Source organism: Molothrus aeneus, chromosome 3 (genome assembly GCF_037042795.1).
Source record: "Molothrus aeneus isolate 106 chromosome 3, BPBGC_Maene_1.0, whole genome shotgun sequence".
Classification (NCBI taxonomy): domain Eukaryota; kingdom Metazoa; phylum Chordata; class Aves; order Passeriformes; family Icteridae; genus Molothrus; species Molothrus aeneus.
This window is the reverse complement of record NC_089648.1, coordinates 10,033,205-10,055,004: the sequence shown is the minus strand read 5'-3', so window position 1 is coordinate 10,055,004 and position 21,800 is coordinate 10,033,205. Positions and strand designations below refer to the sequence as shown.

The following is a 21,800-nucleotide window of genomic DNA, read 5'->3' as shown; positions in this document are numbered from 1 at the left end:
CCACCAGAGAACACTGCCAGGGACTGGGCTCGGGGAGAGTCCACTGAGTCCAGCAAGGAATTGAAATTAATTAAAAAAAATAAATTTCAAACAATGAGTTTTAACCAAACTTTTCAAATATCACCTCAGAGTCAAGATTCCAATGGTCATTTTAGGACAGACGCGCTCCGGACCTACCTGCGTGTTCCGAGGGCTTCTCTTGTCTTCTGCTGCTGGGCCTTAGCCTGGAGAAAATGGAGGACAAAAGAACATATGAGGAGGTAGAATGAGGAGGGAGGGAATGGGCGTACAATGAAAGGAGGCAAACCTTCTTAGCATGGTCATTCTGATGAAGGAGCAAATGTAACATATAAACCCAACAGACTGCAAAGCTGAATAATTGTCCTTAAGCTTTCAGTGGCTGCAATCACACAGAGCTGGCCAAGCTCTGGCTGACAGAAAAGCCAAGTGCAGCAGAGGAGCCATCCTGAGGTGCTTTGAAGCCCTGCCTCCTCTTCCCCACCACCACCTCTGCTCTTGGGGCATTGCTGTTGGCTTTGACATTGGGCTGGATCATCAGAGATGGGCAAAATGCTGAACACACAGAGGTTTGCCTGAATACATGGGACAGCTGACTGTGCAAAATGTCCACAGGAGATGGGAAGAGTGAGGTGAACAGCACACTGGAGCAGCAGACACCTTGGCTTACCTCATCTCCCCGGACTCCTGCAAATCCAGCTGGGGAGAGCTTGGCAAAGACCCCGCAGCACTTCCAACAGGGAGACTGCCTGCCTTGCATATTGGGGGGATCAAAGGCAGTCCAAATGATGCCTTCTTCATTTCCCCATCACTCGTATATGGCAAGGAGGTCTGGAAAGAGCAGAACACAGTAAGTAAAATACGGCTCAGATCAAGCATCCAGCCTTGCTCACATTCATGCCTCAAGACCTTTACATAGGCCCCCAACACGGACCTGGCAGGAAAGGACAAGCCAAAGCGATGGAGCTGATTGGCACAGGATGGGCAATGGAAAGGGAACTGGTGAGGGACAGACCATTTCCCACATTTGACACCTCTCCCCTCCTGCTCTCTCCTGTGCAAGTGTGGCTGCAATCCCAGCTGCCACACATCCACATGTTTAACATAAAGATATTCTGGGGTGCCACTGCCTCCACTGGCCTTTGGGATGGCATGGCAGTGGCTGTAGATCACTGTTCTCTCCCTGCCCCTAAGGTGTCTCTCAGCCACTGCTGATCTCCAGCCATGGCCCCACAAAGCCATTCTGCAGGATGGCAAAACCTGCTTTTCTCAAGGCCCTCATTTCTTCTGCTGCTGCTCTTCCCTCCTACAGTTCCCCAGCAGCCTTCGAGCACAGATGCTGCTCAGCTCCTGGCATGCTCGCTCCTCTCCAGCCCCCACACATCCATCAGCTCAGGCTCACTGGCATTTGGGAAGCCCAGCAGAGCTCCCTGCCCTGCTGCTCTCTGCAAGCTCTCTGCCTGCCCAAGCTGCTCCAGGGCCCCCATGCCATGGCCAGGAATGGGGCTGGAGGCACTGGGCATAGATGCACACCCACCCCTAGTATCCCATCATTTCTGGCCTGGCTAAAGAGCCAAATCAGGACCTATTCAAAGTTCACTGAAAGGGTCAGTTCCTGTCAGGGATACCTTGGGCCCTTTCTCTGCAAGGCTGAAATCAAGTACCCACGCCTTGGATTGCACATTCTCTCTACCAAAGCTGTCGCTCATCTGCCTCCGCCTGCACCCCACAGCAAACCCAAAACAACTGCAGTTCCTGGCCCTGCTGCAAAGGCAATCGTGTGCCTGGGCTCTGGGCTGCTCTCCCCATGGCTACCTCCCATCCCTTCCCTCTGGACAAAGCCATGCCAGAGCACACAGCTGCCCAGGAGCTGATGGACCTGGAAATAGCATCAGAGACAACTGTGCCAAGGGCATGGCTGTACAACTCACAAGCTGAGACAACCTGACTTGGCAGCTTCCTGCAAACACCTTTTTCCATCCAAAGAAGACACAGCTGACACAAAACACCACCAAGACATGGAGGTGCTTCATAGATACCCATAGGTTACTAAATGGAGAAGGATTGCTTTTTCAGATTGGACAACTTGTGCTGCTCTGACTGCTTGTTGGTGTTTTCTCAGCCATAACACAGTGGAGAAACCACGACACAGCCCAGAAACCATTCAAAGAGCTCGCCTGTTATTGATACATGCTGAGGACATGAAGTCTGCCCTGCACACCCACTGCAAAGACAGCCTGAAGCACAGTGTCCAGCTGAGCTGTTCCTTGGCTCAGCTCCTTCCCTGCGCTCACAGCACAGGAAAAAGTCTCCAAGTTCTGCCTACAACAAACTGAAAATTTACCACACAGGACTTAGCTTGGTCTCCTTACCTTACATCCGTTTCCCTCGGAACACTGCTCCTGGCTGCTTCTTCTGATATCTTTGAACCCAGGTCTAGTTTTCCTTTTCTCATCATCGCCATCATACATTGTGCTTGGCTTGATTGGAGACCTCTCTCGGATTGGACATAAGGGCTTGGAGGGAAGGTGTGAAGAGGATGTGCCTGGGGAAGATTCTTGGCAATAGTGGAGCCTGTCAGACCTGCAAAGTGCAGACACAAAATGTAACAGAGTCCACAAAGTAAATCTAAAGTACATTAATCTCCATATTTCATGGGACAGATTCTTTGGAAGCTTCTAAACAGCTGCAGAGGGAAACATGCTCCTACAGGCAGCTACTTGAATCAGGCCAGGGGAAAACCCTGAGTCACTTCCCCAGAGCTACCACAGGCACAGCCTGGCCTCTGGGCTGCCCAGGCTCAGCTGGAAGCCCAGAGCCCTGTGCTCTCCAGGAATGCCTCAGCTGCACAGGCACCCTCCTGCTCCTCTCCCTGCCCCACAGCTCAGCAGCCCTACAGCTCCAGGGGCACTGGCAGCAGCACAGCTCCTTGCAGGGGGCACATGCAGGCCACAGCTGTTCCCTGCCAATGTGCACAGCCTCTCTGGGCTGACACAAGACCCTTCCTCCCAACAGAGAGCAGCCCAGCTCCCACCTCACCTTTTTGTGAGGCTGATCCGGGCTCCTGGGCCAAGGCCCCCTGAGCTGGCTGGGAGCCCAGACCTCCATTCCCAAGGCCGGTGTCAGGCACATGAATATCCAAACTGAAGGGATCCATGAGCTCCCTTGGGAACAGAGGCATCCCAGGTCCTGTCTTGCACTGAGGGCTCTTTTTCTTCTTCGCCTGGGTTCTTGCTGTAGGTTCGGAAGAAGCTGTCGACCAGGAACAAGAGAAGAAGTGAGTTAATTAAACTGACGCCTTTATAATCAGCCCTTCTAATGAGTGAGGAATTCAAAGTGTATTTTAGCAATTGAAAAGATTGCTTGCTTTTTTATTTTTCATGAAACGAGCATCAGTTAAATTTCTCTCAACAATATGGAGCTGCCAAGCCAAGAGAGAAGGGCTCTACTACTTCATGTGCCGCCTGTTGCCTCCCCACTACTACAGGATCATGTTCCTTCCAAACACTTTGGAATTCACAGCACTGTCCAGAATCTGACACTGGCAAGGAAGTCATTGTTTTCAAAAGGAGTTTTCAAGGCCTTTGTTCAGGAAAATGCTGAACACCAGAGGCTTGCCAAAATATATGGGATACTGTGCAAAATGACCACAGGAGATGGGAAGAGTGAGGTGAACAGCACACTGGAGCAGCAGACACCTTGGCTTACCTCATCTCCTCAGACTCCTGCAAATCCAGCTGGGGAGAGCTTGGCAAACACCCCGCAGCACTTCCAACAGGGAGACTGCCTGCCTTGCATATTGGGGGGATCAAAGGCAGTCCAAATGATGCCTTCTTCATTTCCCCACCACTGGGATATGGCAAGGAGGTCTGGAAAGAGTAGAAAAAAGTAAAATACGGCTCAGATCAAGCATCCAGCCTTGCTCACATTCATGCCTCAAGACCTTTACATACGCCCCCAACTGGGACCTGGCCGGAAAGGACAAGCCAAAGCGATGGAGCTGATTGGCACACGATGGGCAATGGAAAGGGAAGCTGTGAGGGAGAGACCATTTCCCACATTTGACACCACTCCCCTCCTGCTCTCTCCTGTGCAAGTGTGGCTGCATTCCCAGCTGGCATTGACATCAAGATGTTCTGGGTTGCCACTGCCTCCACTGGCCTTTGGGATGGTATGGCAGTGGCTTTAGATCACTGGCCTCTCCCTGCCCCTAAGCTGTCTCACAACCACTGCTGATTCTCCAGCCATGGCCCCACAAAGCCATTCTGCAGGATGCCAAAATCTGCTTTTCTCAAGGCCCTCATTTCTTCTGCTGCTGCCCTTCCCTCCTACAGTTCCCCAGCATCCTTTGAGCCCAGATGCTGCTGATGTCTCGGCATGCTGGCTGCGCTCCTGTCAGACATCGGCCCTGCTCACTGCTTACCTCTGTGTGAGTCTGATCCATTCTTGGTCTTCACCTTGCCCTCAGTCTGGAGTTCCTTCAGGCCCCCCATGCCATGACTAGGACGGGTGATGGAGAGAGTGGGGGCAGATGCACACCCTTCCTTAGTGTTCTGTCATTTTTGTCCCAGTAAGATGTCCCATCCGGAGGTCTCCAACCCAGCACTTTGTCAGCTTTCTGGAGAACTTCAAACCCTCACCAGCCCAAAAGGCTGGAGAGGTTTTCCTGCACATGTGGAGGCTTGCTCTCAGCACACTTAATCAGCTGGGTGCCCATCACCTCGCAGAGGGCACAGGCAAGCTTGGTGACCACAGCGCAGACGTTGGCGCTTCGCACAGGCAGCGCCTTGTTCTCCAGGCAGCACCAGAGCACGGGCAGGGCGTAGCGCTGCACCACTTCAGGGCTCCTGGCATGGACCCATTCCACCAGCACTGCCGGGACAGAGACACAGCTCCTTACCCACCAGCCTCAATGCAAACAAGGATCCACCTCTGCTTTTGCTTCTGGCAAGCCTCTCTGGCCAAGATCAGTGAAATAGCACACTGATCATCCTTGAAACAGAACCACCAACCCCTCAGGACTAATTTCTCCAACCAGAGCCTTGTACCTGTGGCAGACTTTGTACCTTTACTAAATCATTTCACTATTTATTTCTGCATGAACAATTAATAAAACGTCAAATTGCCTTTTATTTCCATTAACAAGTAGTCTAAATCCACACGGAAGATTTAGAAATGTACCCTAGAGAGGCAATTGAGAGATTTCTAATAAAAGGGATGATTCCATTTCTGTAACTTTGATGTCAAGGGCCAGAGGTCTCATCTGGCTCTTCCCTTTGCTCCGTGGCACACAGCAAAGGGCAGTATTAGAACACACTCCAAAACTCCAGCCCAGCAGAGACGGGTGCTGCTTGACAGCTGGATGAGAAACATCAGTGGCTAGCTGGTGTCTTTGGCAGAATGCTTTTGTGGCTGCCAACAAAGAGCTCTTTCACACCTCAGGGTGTCTTAGAGAATCACCCAGACCCCATTGCCCTGGCATTTGGCCATCTCCACATTTTAATGGCATTTCCCCTCTCAATGTTAATGGCATTTTTCTTACAATGTGCACTGAAATAGGGGCATAGAGAGAGAGAAAGGCTACACAGGGGACTGAAATTTAGCCAGAACATGAGTGTTTTCTCACATTGTCTCTGGAATTTTCTCTCTGCTCATTTTATGAACTCAACTTATCAAACACAAACAAAAATTTACTACCAACAGGCTCCTTGCATGGCTGATTTGGCTGAGAGATCAAAACCTGAAATGCTCTGGAGACCAGTCTTATTTTCTGATCAGGCAAAATGTTATGTAGTAGCTATTTATTATTCTGTGGTGGAAGAGACGTCATTTTCTCTATGCTATTAATCCACCAGCAGTCATCAACATTCAAACAGCTCCTGAAAGTACCCAAAACCAATTCTGCCAAGCAGGAAAAGGGTTATGGCACCCATTTGAAAATGGCACTTCATTTGAGTTTAAATGCAATCAAAGACATTGGTCACTATGGAACTTGAGAAGAGCCCCAGTGAGAGCTCAGCCCCGAGGCCGAGCGCTGCCCCCATCTCAGATGCTGCACAGCTCTGCAGCAGCCAGGGAAAGCCTGCCAAATACACCTGCCTTGGCTATTGGGCACGAGGGACAAGCTCAGCACCTCCTGATGTGGAGGAGCTACTCTGCTGTCTGTTCACAGGCATTCCCTGTCAATTCTCCCTCAGAGACCTCTTGGCTTAGAGGGGAAGGCCATACCTGTGATACGCTCCGTGACATCCAGCAGAGCTTCGCCACTCAGTTGGCTCCATTGGTGGCAGAGCTCTTTCATCAGTGACACTTCATCTACAAGTGAAACACACGTTTCTGCTCACTCTTCTGAGGGCATAGGAGAAAGGACAGTGGGGAGGGAAAGGGCAGGGGCAACCCCATTTTGTACAATAAAGTCAATTTCTGATGATTTTTGAATTATTTTCTTCTTTCCTTCCAGCCTTCTTGGCAGGGTTTAAAATTCCAAAGAAAAGCTCTCCTTTCACATTTGTAAATCCAAAGTTGTCTGCTGGACCAGGAGCTATGTTAACACATTTCACATAAGGGACCTCAAGAGTCCAGTCACATGGAAGCAGTGCAATGGTTTTGCACGCCAGAGCAAAAAGGAAGAAGCCCATACTTGGGACACAGAAAGGCACTGAGTCAGGCAGTCCTTGACTTCAAAGAGCAGCTGAGGTGGAGAAAGTGGAAACTGCCCCTGAAGACCTTCTTCTTCAACACTCCATTTTTCAGGCTTATTCCCCCAGTGTGTCATTTTCAGAGCTGACATAAATCTGTGTGGCAAAGGAATTTTCAGCAGCCCTTGCCTAGGCAGGTATTTGCTGTTGCCATCTTGCCCCATCCAAAACAACAAGTGGAACAAATCATCATTGACAGCTGGACTTGGATCAGTTTGTTCTAAAGAAATGAACTCGGTCAATCATAAGTTTCCCATTGGAAAAAGAAGACAAAGGAGAAAGGTGGGAAATAGGCAGCTGATGCCAATAATGTAGAGCCTTCCAGGTGGCTGCTCTGCAGAAGCTCTGATGGGCTGGTGTCCCTTCATGCCAACAGCAAAGCTGTTCATTTGGGAAGTCAGATGGGGCCCAAGCAAATTCCAAAACCCCTTTGCCTCTGAACTGTAGCAAAGCTGGAGTCCAGGACTTGCTCTTCAGACCAGCGGCACAGAGCCAAGGGAGCCTGGGACTGTTGGGAAATGCTGCTGCACATTCCAGCCTGTTGGGGATGGTGCATAAGGACTGCACCTGCACAGCTCCTGGTGGGTGTCAGCTGCAGCCTTCCAAAGACAACAACAGCTCCCAAGGCACTCAGCGCTCTCTTGTGTGGGACAGAGACACAGCTGAGGAGAGTCCATGCCAGGGCACAGCCTTACCTAAATGAGCAACAGATTTGTCCAGTGCCCTCACAGCTGCAGGATGAACCCCGGGATCCTTTGAGTTGAGGTTCTTTGTTATCCCTTCAACCAAATGGATCAGCACCGGGTTCAGGGCATCTTCCAGGAGTCCAATCATTTCTGCCAGCACCTCCAGCGCCTGCTGCTTCACTTTCTTATGGGTGTCATTTATTCTCAGGACAAAACGATCAAAAATCTGTGAAGAGAACAAACAACACGAAAGCTGGATTAAAATGAGCTTGTTTGAAGAATATGCAGAAATGAGCACTCAGCAATATAACAGATGAAAGTGATCCTTTCTGTCAGGTCAGCACTTGCTTGCACAATTTCACTGTTTTCCTGTTGGCCACTCACAGGAATGGTTGCACAACCTGATGCTGCTTGAAAGATTTTCATCTGTTTTTAAGAGTTTTGGCTGGGGACAGAAAAGTTCCTATGGTATCTCTCTCCACCTATAAATCATTAAATCAATTCCATTTATTAATTCAAAAGGCTACCTTTGCTTTTCAAGTATGGAAGCAGATATTTACCATGCTCATTTTCTTATACAGTTGCCTCAAGTACTGAGGTCAATTATGATTTTGCCAAAACTGTGGCGGGAGGAGATCAAAGTTTTATTTTGTCTGTCTCGGAACCTGTGTCTGCAGAGGGGCAGGCCTCTGGTCAACTCTTCCAGGATCCAGAGCATTTCTCTAAGTAACAGATGGACTTCTGAAATGAAACGTGCTCTAAGCTCTCATTAGAGCACGTTCAGTCCCTTGACAGCCACAGTATCAGGCACCATTTTCTGGAAAAAGGGAAAAAGCAGCTACTGGGAGGAGAAAGGATAGATCTGTCCTTAGCTGTTTTCCTCCTTTTCCAAAAAGAAAAAAAGGCCCCCCAAGAAGGGTGAGCACCTTCTTTACCAAGAGGAATAGGGATGAGGATGGACATGAGTAGCCAGAGTTGTGCCTGTGCAAGACAAGATGGAGTTTACAAAAGTATCCTTTTAAAAACATTTCGTTTAAACCAACCCAGCCTGATACTTCCCTTCCCCATGCCAACCTATATTTTGTCTAGAGAATGATTGCCATGCTTTCAATGGCTGGATTCCCTTCACTTAACCCAACTGGGAGCAGGAGACAGCAGCAGTTACACCAGCAGAAAATTCTGCCATCATCTGATGAACAGCAGCAATAGGCACCTGCCAGCCAAATACAGCTGGACTGAAAGAACTTGTCCTGAAGCCTGGACCTCAATTACATTTGTCTGGGTAAGAGGGACCAGCCTGTCCCGAACAGCCAGGATGTAGTGCCAAGACACACTGAATTAACTTTACTTCTACAGGCTTGGGAAAGCAGCTAAAGGAAAGGAACCATGAAGATACCCTACATACTTGGACAATGTTACTGGAGATCAGCTGGGGGCTGCTTTTGCACAGATCTAGGAGGAGTGCCACTCCTTCCATCCGTGTCTGAAACCCCTTGGCTTCCAGGAGATGGTAGAGCTTCTGGAGTGACTCCCTTCCTTCCACAGTTGCAGGTAACGTGGCCTGGGCTTTTGGACGGTGGAGGAGGCGTCCACCAGGGGCAGACTTCACCCTGCAAAACAAAACCAAATTAGGACCTGTTGCTGGTAAGACCTTCAGTTAATTGTGAACAAAACATCCTGAGGAGCTTTCCTAATGATGTGACTTCAAGCTAGAAAATCATGAGGCTCTGAAGGACAACGTGGACCTCGTGACAATCATTATGGGAAACAATCTGCAAGTGACATTCTCACCACTGCTCACTCAGGAAAACCAAGGAAGAGATGCATCTGATCTATCTTCAGATGCCTTCCAAGGCACACATTGCTTTGTGGGGAAAGAGAGACACTACTTCCAAGTTTAAATGCCTCCTCATATGGCACGTGTGTGTCTTTTAATGAGGAAAATCATCACTCTGAAGAAGTGTCTCTACACCAGGCATGACAATCTGGAAAAGTAGCTCAGATGCATTTGAACAGATGAACAGAGGCATATCTGAAGGATCCAGAAAATCAGGAACAGAGATTGAAACAGAAGCCAGACAGGCCTGAACTACACTCACATTTCATTTGCTTCCCTAGAGACTAGATGCACAGCTTAACAAATCCTCTGGGAATAATCATCTTGGATCAACCTGTCTCTTCCATGAGCACAGGAAGATGCTAGCCATGCTACTGAGGCATGTGGTCACTTTCCTGCCACCGCTGAGCAGGACAGAGCTCAATAAACCCCCTCTGGTAACAGAGGAGAACAGGTACCAGTAGCTCTGCCACTGGCATGGAAAGACAGCAAGGACCAAATCCCTGTCTTAAATGCTGATTGCAGCATAGGGGGAAATAAACCAAACACACTGTCCATCAAGCAAACTATATGAAGGACAGGAATAGCAAGACAAAAAGTCCACACTGAGACACCTGCTGACGAAAATGGCTCAGGAATTGACTTGCTCCTTACTACGCAAACTTGGCGCTGTTTGAGGGTAAGAAAACCATGAATCAGCCAGGCCAAACCACATGGATGGGAACTGCTTGTCTGGGGAATGGCATCCTGCTTCTAGACTGGGACTTCTCATTAAAACACCCACCTAAAAAAGACTCCACTTGGATGAAAAAAAAACCCTGGTTGAATTTACTTGTCTCAAGTCAGGCAGCAGAGACTTGGCCCTCTCCTAGCCTCCACAACACTGCCCTTGCCACTGCACTGGATCGTCAAGAAGTAGAATGCAGAAGTAAACATTTTTTATCCTAGAGCACTTGTAGGGAAAGGAAAACATCTCTGGCACTGGTCATCTCCAGCAGAAAGATTTGCCTGTGGAAGAGGCATGTAAAGCTTGTCATGTGCTTTGTCACATCTGACAAAAGTGCTCAGTACCGTTTGCTAGAGGGCAGTGTGTCCTGGGGCTTCTTCGGGGTGTCCTTCCTCTTCTCCACTGGCTCCTTGACAGAGGGGCATTCAGCTTTCTGGTTTTCCATCCCCTACAAAGACATAAAGAAACCCCAGGAATCTTTAGAATATAAAATAGGAAATTCCCTCTTTAAAACACAAGTTAGAACCAGGATCACTGCTACCAAGGCTTAGGGAAACATTTCCTAACGTACAGAAAGAGACAGACCAGAGATTCAGTGATGCCAACTCTTTGGTTTCAATAGCCCAAGGCAGGTTATGGGTGCTACCACACTGAGCAGCAGTCAAAAATCCCAAATTCATTAGTCTTGAGCATAAATGGGAATAATGCAAACTGACAGGCAATGAGTGGTCTTAAAAGAAGCTGCAGAAAAAATTGGACTCAACTTCCATTGTGTTGGAAGTTGATTTGGTTCAAGGCTTACTCTCCCTGCTCCTGCATCAAGGCACACTCCCTTCTGCAATGTAGATGAAAATAATAAAATCCCCCCCAAAACAAACAAACAAATAGTTTTCCACTGGATGCAGCTGAATTGACCAAGCTTCTTCCAGCTCCACAGGGCTTGACAGCACAGCAGTATTCCCAAAAGACAGACAGCAATTTTAGTAACGAGGATTGACTTGGACATCTTTTGTATATTTGGAAATTTCCTTGGCACTACTACTTCCAGTCTCTTTTGCAAAGACTGTTATGTTCAGAAGCACTATTCTCACTTAGCTGCATTACTGGGGCAGAGTAGGGAGAGTGTGGTGGGGGCGTACATGTGAGCGTAAACCCATTTTCTCCTCTTTCCCTTTCCCCTTGCTGACCAATATTCAAAGTATTCAAAACCCCACTTTTCCCCTAATAATAGCAGTTCCTCTGTGGTCTCCAGATGAACAGGCTGAGGATTAACAGCTCATTCCAAGGAGCAAAATGAATCAGCAGAAGTGGAATAGGATAAAGACGCATCAGGTATGTTTGATCTCGTATTAGCAGTGGCAATACTTGCACAAAGGAGACATTTCTCCTGCCAAGCACTTACCTTCTTCTTAATTCTTCTCAAAATATCTTCCAGGTCATGCGGGGAAAGAGATTGCTCCAAAAGCTTTTTAAATTTTTTATTATTTAGCAACATCTTCACCATCTCCTGTCCATAATGCCTAAGGAAGGAAGGAAGGAAATGAAAGAAAAGTGAACAAAGGAAGAGTGCTAACAGAAGAGCTGATGCCTTAAACTCATCAGGTGCAGTGCTTGCATGAGAAGCCATTACCTACTCAGCAAAGAGGGAGATTTACCTCACTTGACACTGCACAGTGCTGTAGCTGAACACAAGGGGCAAGAGGAGAATGTGGGGCAAGAGAAAAATACCATTTCTCTCTGAAACTGGGGGTGTGCTTCTGTGGGATCAAAGGATCCCAGGGAACAAGCAAAACACATGTGCTTTGTTAGCAGTGTCCTGCTGCCATTGCACAGTAATTTACCTTTCTCACCTCATGCTTCCTTCTGATTATTTTATACTATATGTATTCACAGGGTCAGCTAGTTGCTCTGGTGTTCTTGGCAGCTATTAATGGGAATTTCATCATCAAAGTAAGGGGATTTTGGTGGTTTGGGGTGATTTTGCTGCTAGGAAACCACAGTTTTCTTCAAGAAGAAATTTGGACATCACTGAGCCACACATAACAGCATTCTAGAAATCTGAAGAGGTTTAGAAAGACTGAATAGATTGGCTAAAGACCTCTAAAATATTTCTAGGGAAGTCTTAAGTTAATGTGAAACAAATGTTTGGGATCCTTCAGTGATGAACATTAGCCAACACTTTGGCTCTCTCATGTGCACCTAAGGCCAATCAAAACTGTTGGATTGGCTAATCTGAGCTCTTTTGATTTCAGTAAAGAATCCTTCACGTCACTGGAAGTTGGCAATGCTCCCTCTTGCTGGCCAGACTTTGGTTACCCAGTACAGTCATTTCCCCAGGCAACCCAGAGCAGCGGTCACAGCACCAAGCCTGGCAGAGCTCAAGAAGCGTTTGGACAATGCTCTCAGGCACATGGTGTGACTCTTGGGCTGTCCTGCACATGGCCAGGAGCTGGACTGGGTGACCTGCATGGGTCCCTTCCAACTCAGCATATTCCATGATTCTATGCCCCATAGCCACACAGTAACGTCACTCATTATTTCCTTTCCTTTCCACTCTTTTGTGGATTTATCTTTAAAGCCAAACACAAAACGGTTTTCCTTGTTTTGGAGGTGAAATGAAGATCATTACCTTGTGTCCTTGTGACAGTCCTGAGCCAGTGTCCCTGCCACGTGTGCCAGCCTCTCAGCCCTGGGGGTGCCTGCGAGCTTGGTGACTCCCATTTTCTCCATCAAGGACAGGAGCAGCTCGGCCGCACACTTCCGCACCTGGACGTAGCGGCTCCTGGGAAGGAGAGAGCAAACCCTGGGGCACAGGGACAAGGAGCAGCAGCAGCACAGGCCTTGGCCAGAGTGTGCTCCCTGGCCTTGCTGGGAGAAGGAGCCTGGGCTCTCCCTGCACCTTCCAACACCTGCAGAAGGTTCTGTCCTCGGAGAAACACTAAGCTAGCACTGTACAGAAGGACTGCCTGCACGCAAGAGGGAAGAATTCCATCTCCCTGCACTAGCTGATACTCCATTTCTTTCCCAAAATATACTCAGAAAAAGATTAAAGTAATAGATCACATATTAATTATTTAGAAATTAAGGACAATTCATGCTGACCCATCAGAGGGCACCCACTACACAGAGCTGCAGCAGGATGAGGCTATTTCCACCCATTCATCCCCAAATCTGCAGACCTCTGGAAAGGAACAAATGCAGCAATGCAGCCTGTTTCTTTTGTAAAGCTTGGCAAGGGATACATCTGAGTGTTTTACCCTATTGCAAAGCTGAGGAAAGGGTGGCAGTCAGTTTAGCCAGGTTGTCCTGTTCTATAGAGTGTCTCTTGGGAACTATCAGGCCCAGCACCAACACTTAGGGCAGCATTTGCTTCAGCTGTCCCAAGGCCCTCGGCCTGTGAAGGTGCCTGGAAAGTGAATCATCATCTCAGGGCTAACATGAAACATCATTTTGAATAGAAAGCAGAGCTCGAAGGCCAGGACACTCATAGAAGACTCCTTTTGGCAGGAGCTGCACTTGCTGTGCAGGCTGTGCCACACCCACCCCATGTGCTCCACACCCCAGCAAGGACCCTCCTTATTTCTCAGGGTAATGGCATCATGAGGATACCTGGTTTTCCCCAGGGCCCCTGTGGTTAGCACTGCAAAATACCAACAGTGCTCACAGCTGCAATTGCAATTGTCCCTCTTCCCACAAAAGCACAAGGCTCTACCCTGAGCCTTTGCAGGCACTTGCACTTCCCCAGTGTTCACCAAATCAAGGAAACCTCTGACAGACTGGTAGAACTCCAGGAAGCTTATTTAGAGGAGCTTTAGTTTGGATATCAGGAAAGTTTTTCACCCAGAGGGTGCTTGGGCCCTGCAACAGGCTCCCCAGGGCAGTGCTCACAGCACCAAGCCTGACAGAGCTGAAGAAGCATTTGGACAACAGTCTCAGGCACACGCTGTGACCCGTGCAAGGCCAGGAGCTGGACTGGATAGTCCTGACAGGCCCCATCCAACTTCCCCTATTCTACAGTTCTGTGATTCTGTGACCTAATGGGCTGCAGGAGGGCAGAAATGGGTGACAAGAGGAAAGAAATGACGTTGATCAGAGAATCGAGTCCCTGAGTCCTGTATCCAGAAGATGCCGGATACAGGACCCTTCCCTCCCACCATTCCCATTCTCTCTCTCGGATCCCTTCCCCCACCCACACACTGGAAGGTGAAGAACATCACTAAAAGAAGAACTTACTTGACTCCCCTGTCTATGAGAGCAGTCATTGCTCGGACAGGAGTCACATTCTCTACCATCATCCCCAGGCTCTGACAGGCTTCCTTATAAATAAACTCTGGGGAGTTCCACACCACATGGAGAAGGACCTCAGCAACCTCATCCACCTCAGAGTCCATGTCCTTCTTCAAGATGGTGAAGAGCTCTCCCAGAGAGACAATTGCTGAGCAGGACACCATGGACCGGAGGTTGGACACCTGGGGAAGTCATGAGGGGAAACATAAGAATCACCTTGAAAAGTAAACCAGTTTCCTTAGACAAAACTCCCAGGAAATCACAGCATGTCCCACTGTGTATAGAGCAACATAAAAGCACAGGAAGAGCAGAAGAGCCCAAGCACAGATAGGCACTTGCTCTGGCACCAATTTCTGGCCTCACACCTGCTTACTGCAGGCATAAAAACATCTGTTTCACTAAAGTGTTCTACTTAACCTTTCTATAATGTCAACTGCTTCGATTTTAGGACCTTTGATTTGAAAAACAAAGAAGCAAAATAAAGTAAAGCATGTTTTCAAACCATAAAGGCACAAGTCATAAAAATGAACCAGTCAGGTGCTCCTGTTCAAAAAAGCAACACCTGTAGTTGAAGCACTCAGACAGCAAACAGAAAACACAGGCTCAGATCTACAGACTCATTGCAGTGTTCAATGACAGCTTGGGCAGAGATTGGGACTCTGGCATATAATGTCATTAGTGTCCCCGTTTCTGCCTTGCATTATAAAGGCACCACACTCAAAGACAAGTGCCAGATACCCAACCTGCCAGTAAATACAGCTGCACATACACACAGATCCTACAGATAGCTGACAGACATTAGAAATAGAAGAAATAAAAACCAGAAATGAAGGCAGTCCCTGAGCACACATGGAGATGAACAAGCACATATCTACTCTACAAGCCGTGGATGAAGGATGGGGGACAATTCAGAACAATGTTCTCACCTCGCTGGTAACTGCCAAGCAAATCTCACGAAGTCGGCCGAGCACGACTTCTGGATGGGACTCAGCCAGGCATGGGATGTTGAAGAGTCCCTTCTTCTTCAGTTCCCTGAAAGGCAAGTACCAAAATGATTGATTTTTCTCTCCACCCAAGAACTAGGCAGCACCCTCTGAAATGACCAGGCTGGCAGCTCAAAGCATGGGAGGTGCTTTTCAAGGAGCACTTAATGAAATCATGGAACACATTGCCACAGGATGCTGTGGCTGTCAAAAGCATACACAAATCCAAGAGGCAAAGAGAGGGCTTTCAGAGTCTTCATGTGTGGCCTTTCGGAAAATCTCTGCTATTAATCCCTCTGCCACTGCTTCCTAGAGCTGTGAGGCTGGGCCATGCTGCTGTTTCTTGTCACCTCCCTGTACCTGTCCCTGAGACACAGTCCCATTGGGCTGTTACTGGGACAGGATTTTCCTTCTTTGTCAGCCCCAGCAAGCAGTGCAGCCCTGAGAGTCTGCACTGCCACTCTGGAGCTGAGTTTCCGCTTGACAGTCTAGGCCTGTGTGCCACCCACTCCACTCCACCTCACACATTCCCCGAAAATGCAGCAGGATGTCATCCCAGAAGATTAAGATTCCACCCCTGGGCAAGAACTGTTGAAACTCTGGCTTTTCCCACAACACTCCTACCTAAAACAAGCCCCACAACAGCAACATGTTATTTAAAAGGTGCAAACAACTCCAGCTCTCAGCACTTGCTTTGTGCAGGCCCTCAGCCTCAGGAAGGTATGTGAGGCATCAGGGCTGCAGCACAGGGCTGCTGACTGATCCCACAGGCACCCTGAGTCTCATCAGGACCCCCCACACCTGCAGAAGCTCTCTGCACCTCACAGGGCACCAAAGAGAAATGGGGAAGAGAAAGCACAAGAGAAAGGGCAAAGCAAAGGAGATGTATCGTGGCCAATTTTTCATGCTTATCCCTGTGAAAATGAAGCATCCACCAATGAGTGGATGCTAACCCAGACATCAAAAAGATAACCAATATCACTTAGCATTTGTAAGGGTATCATCTCCTGGCCTCCTTCTGTCTGTGTAGAATTTTAGGACACATTTTGAGTATTGACAAAACATCTCAGGCCCATATGAAGCAGTGAGAAGGAAAAGTTGAATTCCCAAAGTGCAAGATTCTTAGAGGATTTGATTTCTTTTTCCTTCTCTTCTGCCATGAGCCCTTCAGGAATAATGGCGGGCTGAGGGACTTGTGACCACAACAACGCAGTCCATTTCTCAAAAAGAGGAGCTCCCTGGAGCTGCTTCTGGGACTCACATGCACGAGTCCCTGCCATTGCTGTCAGCAGTGGGAGCAGAGAGGAATCTTACTCAGTCCCACTGGGCCAGCGGCCCAAGGCACCCAAATCTCTACACTCAAAACTGCTGCCATCCTGCTTCTGCCTTCAGCCAGCAGATGATCTCATCTCACAGCTCTCTCTCTTCCCTCCACATTTCCCTTGCAGCTCCATGGAGCAGCAGGCAAAGCGAGGAAACAGCACGGGCCTGCTGCAGCTGCAGCACTGCTGCAGAGCAAGGCCAAGAAAAGGCTGCTCTCCAATCTTTATGCTCTCCCTGCTCTGCAGGGGTTTCACCAGTGCCCTTTGGCCCTCTGGGCTCTCGGGGCTCCGAGAAACGAGCAAGACACGCTTCTGACCGACCTTAACGCCGAGAGGGACACAGAGGGAACGGGGCCTTTCTTACCAGTCATCGCTGCCCAGCATGGAGAGTGCCTCCTGCAAGGATTTCTGTGGGTCTGAAAAGGTTTTGTCCTTCTGCCCACGCCCACGGAGCGGCTCCTCTCGCCGCTTGGCACCAGTGGCCGTCTGCGGGGTCACTGTAAGGAGAGGGTCGGCCGTGGGCGCTGCAGCCCCGGGCGAGGCACCCGCCATGGCGCGGCCTGCAGCCCCATCTCCCAGCCAGGGCTAAGTGTGGCACACACTGCCCCTGGCTCAGAGACTTCCCTGCTGCCTGGATCCTGGGGCTCCTTGCTTGCTCCCAGCCTCCCCCAGCTGGCCACAGCTCCAGGCTGAACCTGACAATTGCCCCCACAGCGCCAGCTCCCAAGTGCCACAGGTGCCAGAGCCAGCGGCAGCTTCCTGAGGCCGCAGAGCTCCCACTCCCTGTGAGACAGTGCCCACAGCAGCACTGGCCAGCCCAGGAGGGAACCCCTCAGGGGCCTCTCTTGTCTCAGCACCCTGATTTCCCCCAGCCATGAGGACAGGGGCACTCTGCACCTCCCTGAGGAAAGACCTGCAGCTGCCTTGTGACAGCACCAAGCCAAGCCTGAACAACCCAGCCCTGCTGGGCCTGGCTCAATCCCCACGGAGCAACAACCAGGGAACAGCCATACCTGACCCTTCCCACCTCACAGCACCTCTGTTTCCATTGACTTCAAATATTCTAGACTATCAACTTTTGGAGTAACTCAAAAGTAGATTTGCTGTTCATTCTCAGGACAGACTATGGACCCAAGATCCCGGCTGTGCTGGCTGAGGCAGGAGGCAGTTTGTGCTCCTTGTGCAAGGACAAACCCCTGCAGGAAAAAGCTGCCAGGGAGCAGGCTTACCTGAGGAACTGCGTGGGAAGCTGTCATCCCCGTGGAGGGTGAGTGTACTGGGCAATAAGGGAATGTTGTCCTGCTTTTTCACAACCTTCTTCTTTATGGCACTACCAGGGGGTTTTCTCTGCATACTAGAAGCTGTGCCATTGACAGGTGGTAGGCTAAAGCCTGCAGGGACCAAAGAGGAGCTTGTAAATGGAGGGTGCTGAACAAGGTGACAATGGAAAGGGCCAGAAAACTTGCTGGAGCTGGGCAACATCTCTTTGCTATCCCAAAGAACTTCAAGTATAACAATGGCACACTAACATGGGACTGTGATCACTGAATCACAGAATCCCAGATAGTTTGGGTTGGAAGGCACCTCTAACCACCATCTAGTCCAACCCCTGTGAGCAGGGACATCTTCCTCTAGATCAGCTTCCTTAGTGTCCCATGTAAACTGGCCTTGAACACCTTCAAGGATGGACCAACAACAGCATCTCTGGACAAATCCTGCCAGCTTTTCATCATCTTCATTAAAAAAAAAAATCTCCCTAGTATCTAACCAAAATCTACCCTCTTCTAGCTTAAAAGCAAACTGCAGTGATGCTTCCCCTGAGAAACAAGAAAAACCCAGTATTGCTTTGCTTTTGCTCTGTTCCAGAGGCAGGCAGGGGCAGTTCCCACAGAAAGTGCAGATAGCCCTGCGTGATGCCCTCGGGCTGAGTGCTGCCTCCTGAGGGCCCTGCTGCCGCCCTCGGGCAGCACTCACAGCCCTGCAGGCAGAGCCCCTCAGCCGGGATTCAGCCGGGAACGCTGCTTGCTCCTGGGGCTACAACAGAAGCCCTGCCTGGGGCTTCAGCACAGCTCTACAGTGCCAGCTCCTCAGCAGGGAGCGGCAGGAGAAGGATCTCTGGAGGTGAATTTTGTTTCTTCCAGGTTGCAGCCTGGTTGAAAAGCATTCTTTTGGCCTCACCTTCCCTGGAGACTGCTCTCCAGGAGACAGTCTGAAGCCCCAGTGTACTTTGCAAGATAGAGTTTTCTACTTTGAAAGAATTTAGAGGTGAAGGTGGGAAGCTGATATTCTCTTAACTGACTCAGTGAGGCCATGGGCAAGACACTTCATACCTCTGTATTTTTCTTTGGAAAACAGAATTAAATCCTAATGCAAGCTTCCACTCAGATGCAAGCAGAACAGCCCCCCAGTGTGACTGCAACAACATGCAAAGGGCAAGCAAGGGGTCAAAAAGGACCACCACATGTGTAGCCACCACTTACTTGCTTCAGCTGCATCCCTGGGCTCAACTGCCTTAGGAGGAAGCTGTGAGGATGTTTCCTTTTGTCTCCTCTTCACCAGTTTTTCCAAAAGCTCCATTTTCTTCCACTCCAAGTTCTTTTGAGCCAGCTTGCTCAATGTAGCACGGACCTAGGTACAATGGAAATACATCACAGACTGTAAGCAGAGACACACAAACCAGACACAGTCCACAGAGTGCCATAGGCTTCAATGCAGCTCCATATACATTCCAATAGTTTCAGAGGAATGTCTCCAGTCCTCACCTTGGCAATTACACACAGTGGGGTGGAACACTGTAGTGCCACAACCTTCCAATGCTGTAACTGCAACCTATGTCAGGAAGCCCTGCTTGAAGCATGAAACTCATAGGAGTGCTCCAAGACAGATGAAGAGCTCACATGACAGTGAGCAGGCAGTTCAGTTCCTACAGGCCATGGCAGGAGAATAAAAACCATGTGCAATACCCAGCAAGGAGGGCTAATGAGCTGTTGCTTAACACTCATGGCCAGCAATTGCAGCTGTTTCTCACTTCCTGGCTTCTGAAGGCCTCAGCTCTCAAGGACTTTGTCTCTGAGACCAGCAGACCAAAAGGAGGACTCTTGTGAAAACAAGTTGCAGAAGCACTGATGCTCATGAGCAGAAAACTTGTGAGAGGGCTGTGAGATACAGCCACAAAGGTAACCAGGAAAAATCAAACTCTCCCATTTGATTTTGCAGCCTTGCTTACATTCAACATCAGAATCTTTGCTTCTCTGCTTCCAAGGATGCACTTTGCCCACCTTCACTGATGTGTAGCTTGCTCTGCCATTCAGAACTTCTCTAAAACAGCCTTTGCACATAAAGAATGCTTTTGGCATGACCTTAGCACCATCTCCAAACCAGTGACCGTGGCACCACTGGAAATGGCCAAACAATTGCCCTGGAGTTGTCAAATACATTCCCAAGAGAATCCCCATCCCCCAAGGAGTGGAAGATTATGATTTTCAGTGACATTTTGGGCATAAACAGCCACTGGAAAGGAAGTCTGCTTATCCCTGTCCTTATTCCTTACCTTTCCAGAGTTGTCCCTCATACGACCAGGACTGCTGGGATGATCCATCTCCTTGGCCTGGCTCAGTGGGAAGCCTGGGAATGGAAGCAAAGATTCCTGTAAATGTCTGGCAGACTTCAAGGCCCCAAAAATGCCACGCTGACCAACAGGAAAAACAGGTTCCAGATTGCAGAGCTCTCATAAAACACAGAGATTGGGATTGAGAGCAGCAAGGTACAACCCCAAGACCCTCTCCCAAGGGATGGGCTACTGGCAGCAGACATGACATTACTCTGTTGGCCAGCAGACTGAAACCTGCTGCATGACAAAGGCCTCAGCCCCTGCATGCTGGACAGCCTCTGTGTCTGAGAGAGAAGGGCAGAGATGGAGATTGCTCTTGGCAGAGATTCTTATCTGCCCTTATTCATGCTGATTTTAGTAAACATCTTCCATCCAGTTCCTGAAAGAACTCCCAGGTTCTAATACCTGGAAGCATTAGATCAACATTTTCTTCTCTTTGTTGGAATATTTTAGAGGACATTCAAAGACAAGCCTAGGGTCGCAGGAGTGATACCCAAATGTAAATTGTGTTCTTGACACTAGATAATAAATTTTCCCCAAGGATTCTCCTTCTCAGCTGTATGAGATTGGGCCACTTTGGGGCTAGCCGGACAAGAGGTTGATTTTCTTAATGCAAGTAGAACAACAGAGCTCATTCTGGAAAACACTACATCAGACCTGTTAAAATTCTGAGAACAAATCATTCTATACAACAGCTTCACAGAGGATAAAATAAGGCAGTGAAGTAGAAAAATAACAATGCTGTAAATCCCGATTTTTTTGCCCCTGCAGAATGGCTAGCTTAATAATAAAGGAGAGTAAGATCTGGGTTTTGAGGAAGAAGGGCAATTCTGGACGGAAGGCAAGATCTTGGAAGGTAAGGGCACCTGGGAAGGTGGCAGGGAAACTACAGATCCCAGGGTAACCTCCTTGGGACCATAGCAGTCAGTCAGGTCTGCAAAATGGACAGACAAAATATAACAGAAACTGTGATGCAAAACTAAAGCATCTGAAGCTCCATAATTCATGGGACAGACTTCCTGGAAACTTCTAAACAGCTACAGAGGGAAACATGCTCCTGCAGGCAGACACTTGAATCAGACCAGGGGGAAACCCTGAGTCACTTCCCCAGAGCTACCACAGGCACAGCCTGGCCTCTGGGCTGCCCTGGGACAGCAGGGAGCCCAGAGCCCTGTGCTCTCCAGGAATGCCTCAGCTGCACAGGCACCCTCCTGGCTCCTCTCCCTGCCCCACAGCTCAGCAGCCCTACACTCCAGGGGCACTGCCAGCAGCACAGCTCCTTGCAGGGGGCACATGCAGGCCACAGCTGTTCCCTGCCAATGTGCACAGCCTCTCTGGGCTGACACAAGACCCTTCCTCCCACCAGAGAGCAACCCAGCTCCCACCTCACCTTTTTGTGAGGCTGATCCGGGCTCCTGGGGCTCCTGGGCCAAGGCCACCTGAGCTGGCTGGGAGCCCAGACCTCCATTCCCAAGGCCGGGGTCAGGCACATGAATATCCAAACTGAAGGGATCCATGAGTTCCTTTGGGAACAGAGGCATCCCAGGTCCTGTCTTGCACTGAGAGCTCACTTCCTCCTTGCTCTGGGTTTTTGTTGTAGTTTCAGAAGAAGCTGTTGACCAGGTACAAGAG

The 21,800-nt window shown here is 49.2% G+C and overlaps 1 protein-coding gene and 1 long non-coding RNA gene across 2 annotated transcripts in view; one reads left to right on the top strand and one right to left on the bottom strand.

Annotated features, from left to right (window-relative positions):
- Positions 1-826: 826 nt before the first annotated feature.
- Positions 827-21,800, bottom strand: part of LOC136553869 (TOG array regulator of axonemal microtubules protein 2-like) — a 46,939-nt gene continuing 25,965 nt past the window's right edge. The window contains exons 11-24 of the mRNA XM_066545623.1: positions 19,994-20,246; positions 17,788-17,949; positions 16,923-17,118; positions 15,180-15,285; positions 14,200-14,435; positions 12,596-12,748; positions 11,369-11,486; positions 10,311-10,414; positions 8,808-9,012; positions 7,412-7,628; positions 6,247-6,333; positions 4,659-4,890; positions 4,442-4,518; positions 827-849 (exon numbers count right to left, since the gene is read on the bottom strand). Coding sequence (XP_066401720.1) covers positions 827-849; positions 4,442-4,518; positions 4,659-4,890; positions 6,247-6,333; positions 7,412-7,628; positions 8,808-9,012; positions 10,311-10,414; positions 11,369-11,486; positions 12,596-12,748; positions 14,200-14,435; positions 15,180-15,285; positions 16,923-17,118; positions 17,788-17,949; positions 19,994-20,246 — 2,169 coding nt within the window. The remainder of the gene's footprint in view (positions 850-4,441; positions 4,519-4,658; positions 4,891-6,246; positions 6,334-7,411; positions 7,629-8,807; positions 9,013-10,310; positions 10,415-11,368; positions 11,487-12,595; positions 12,749-14,199; positions 14,436-15,179; positions 15,286-16,922; positions 17,119-17,787; positions 17,950-19,993; positions 20,247-21,800) is intronic.
- LOC136554361 (uncharacterized) lies at positions 9,938-11,815 on the top strand. Its single transcript, XR_010783313.1, has 2 exons — positions 9,938-11,298; positions 11,402-11,815. It is a non-coding gene; the product is annotated as an uncharacterized lncRNA (long non-coding RNA).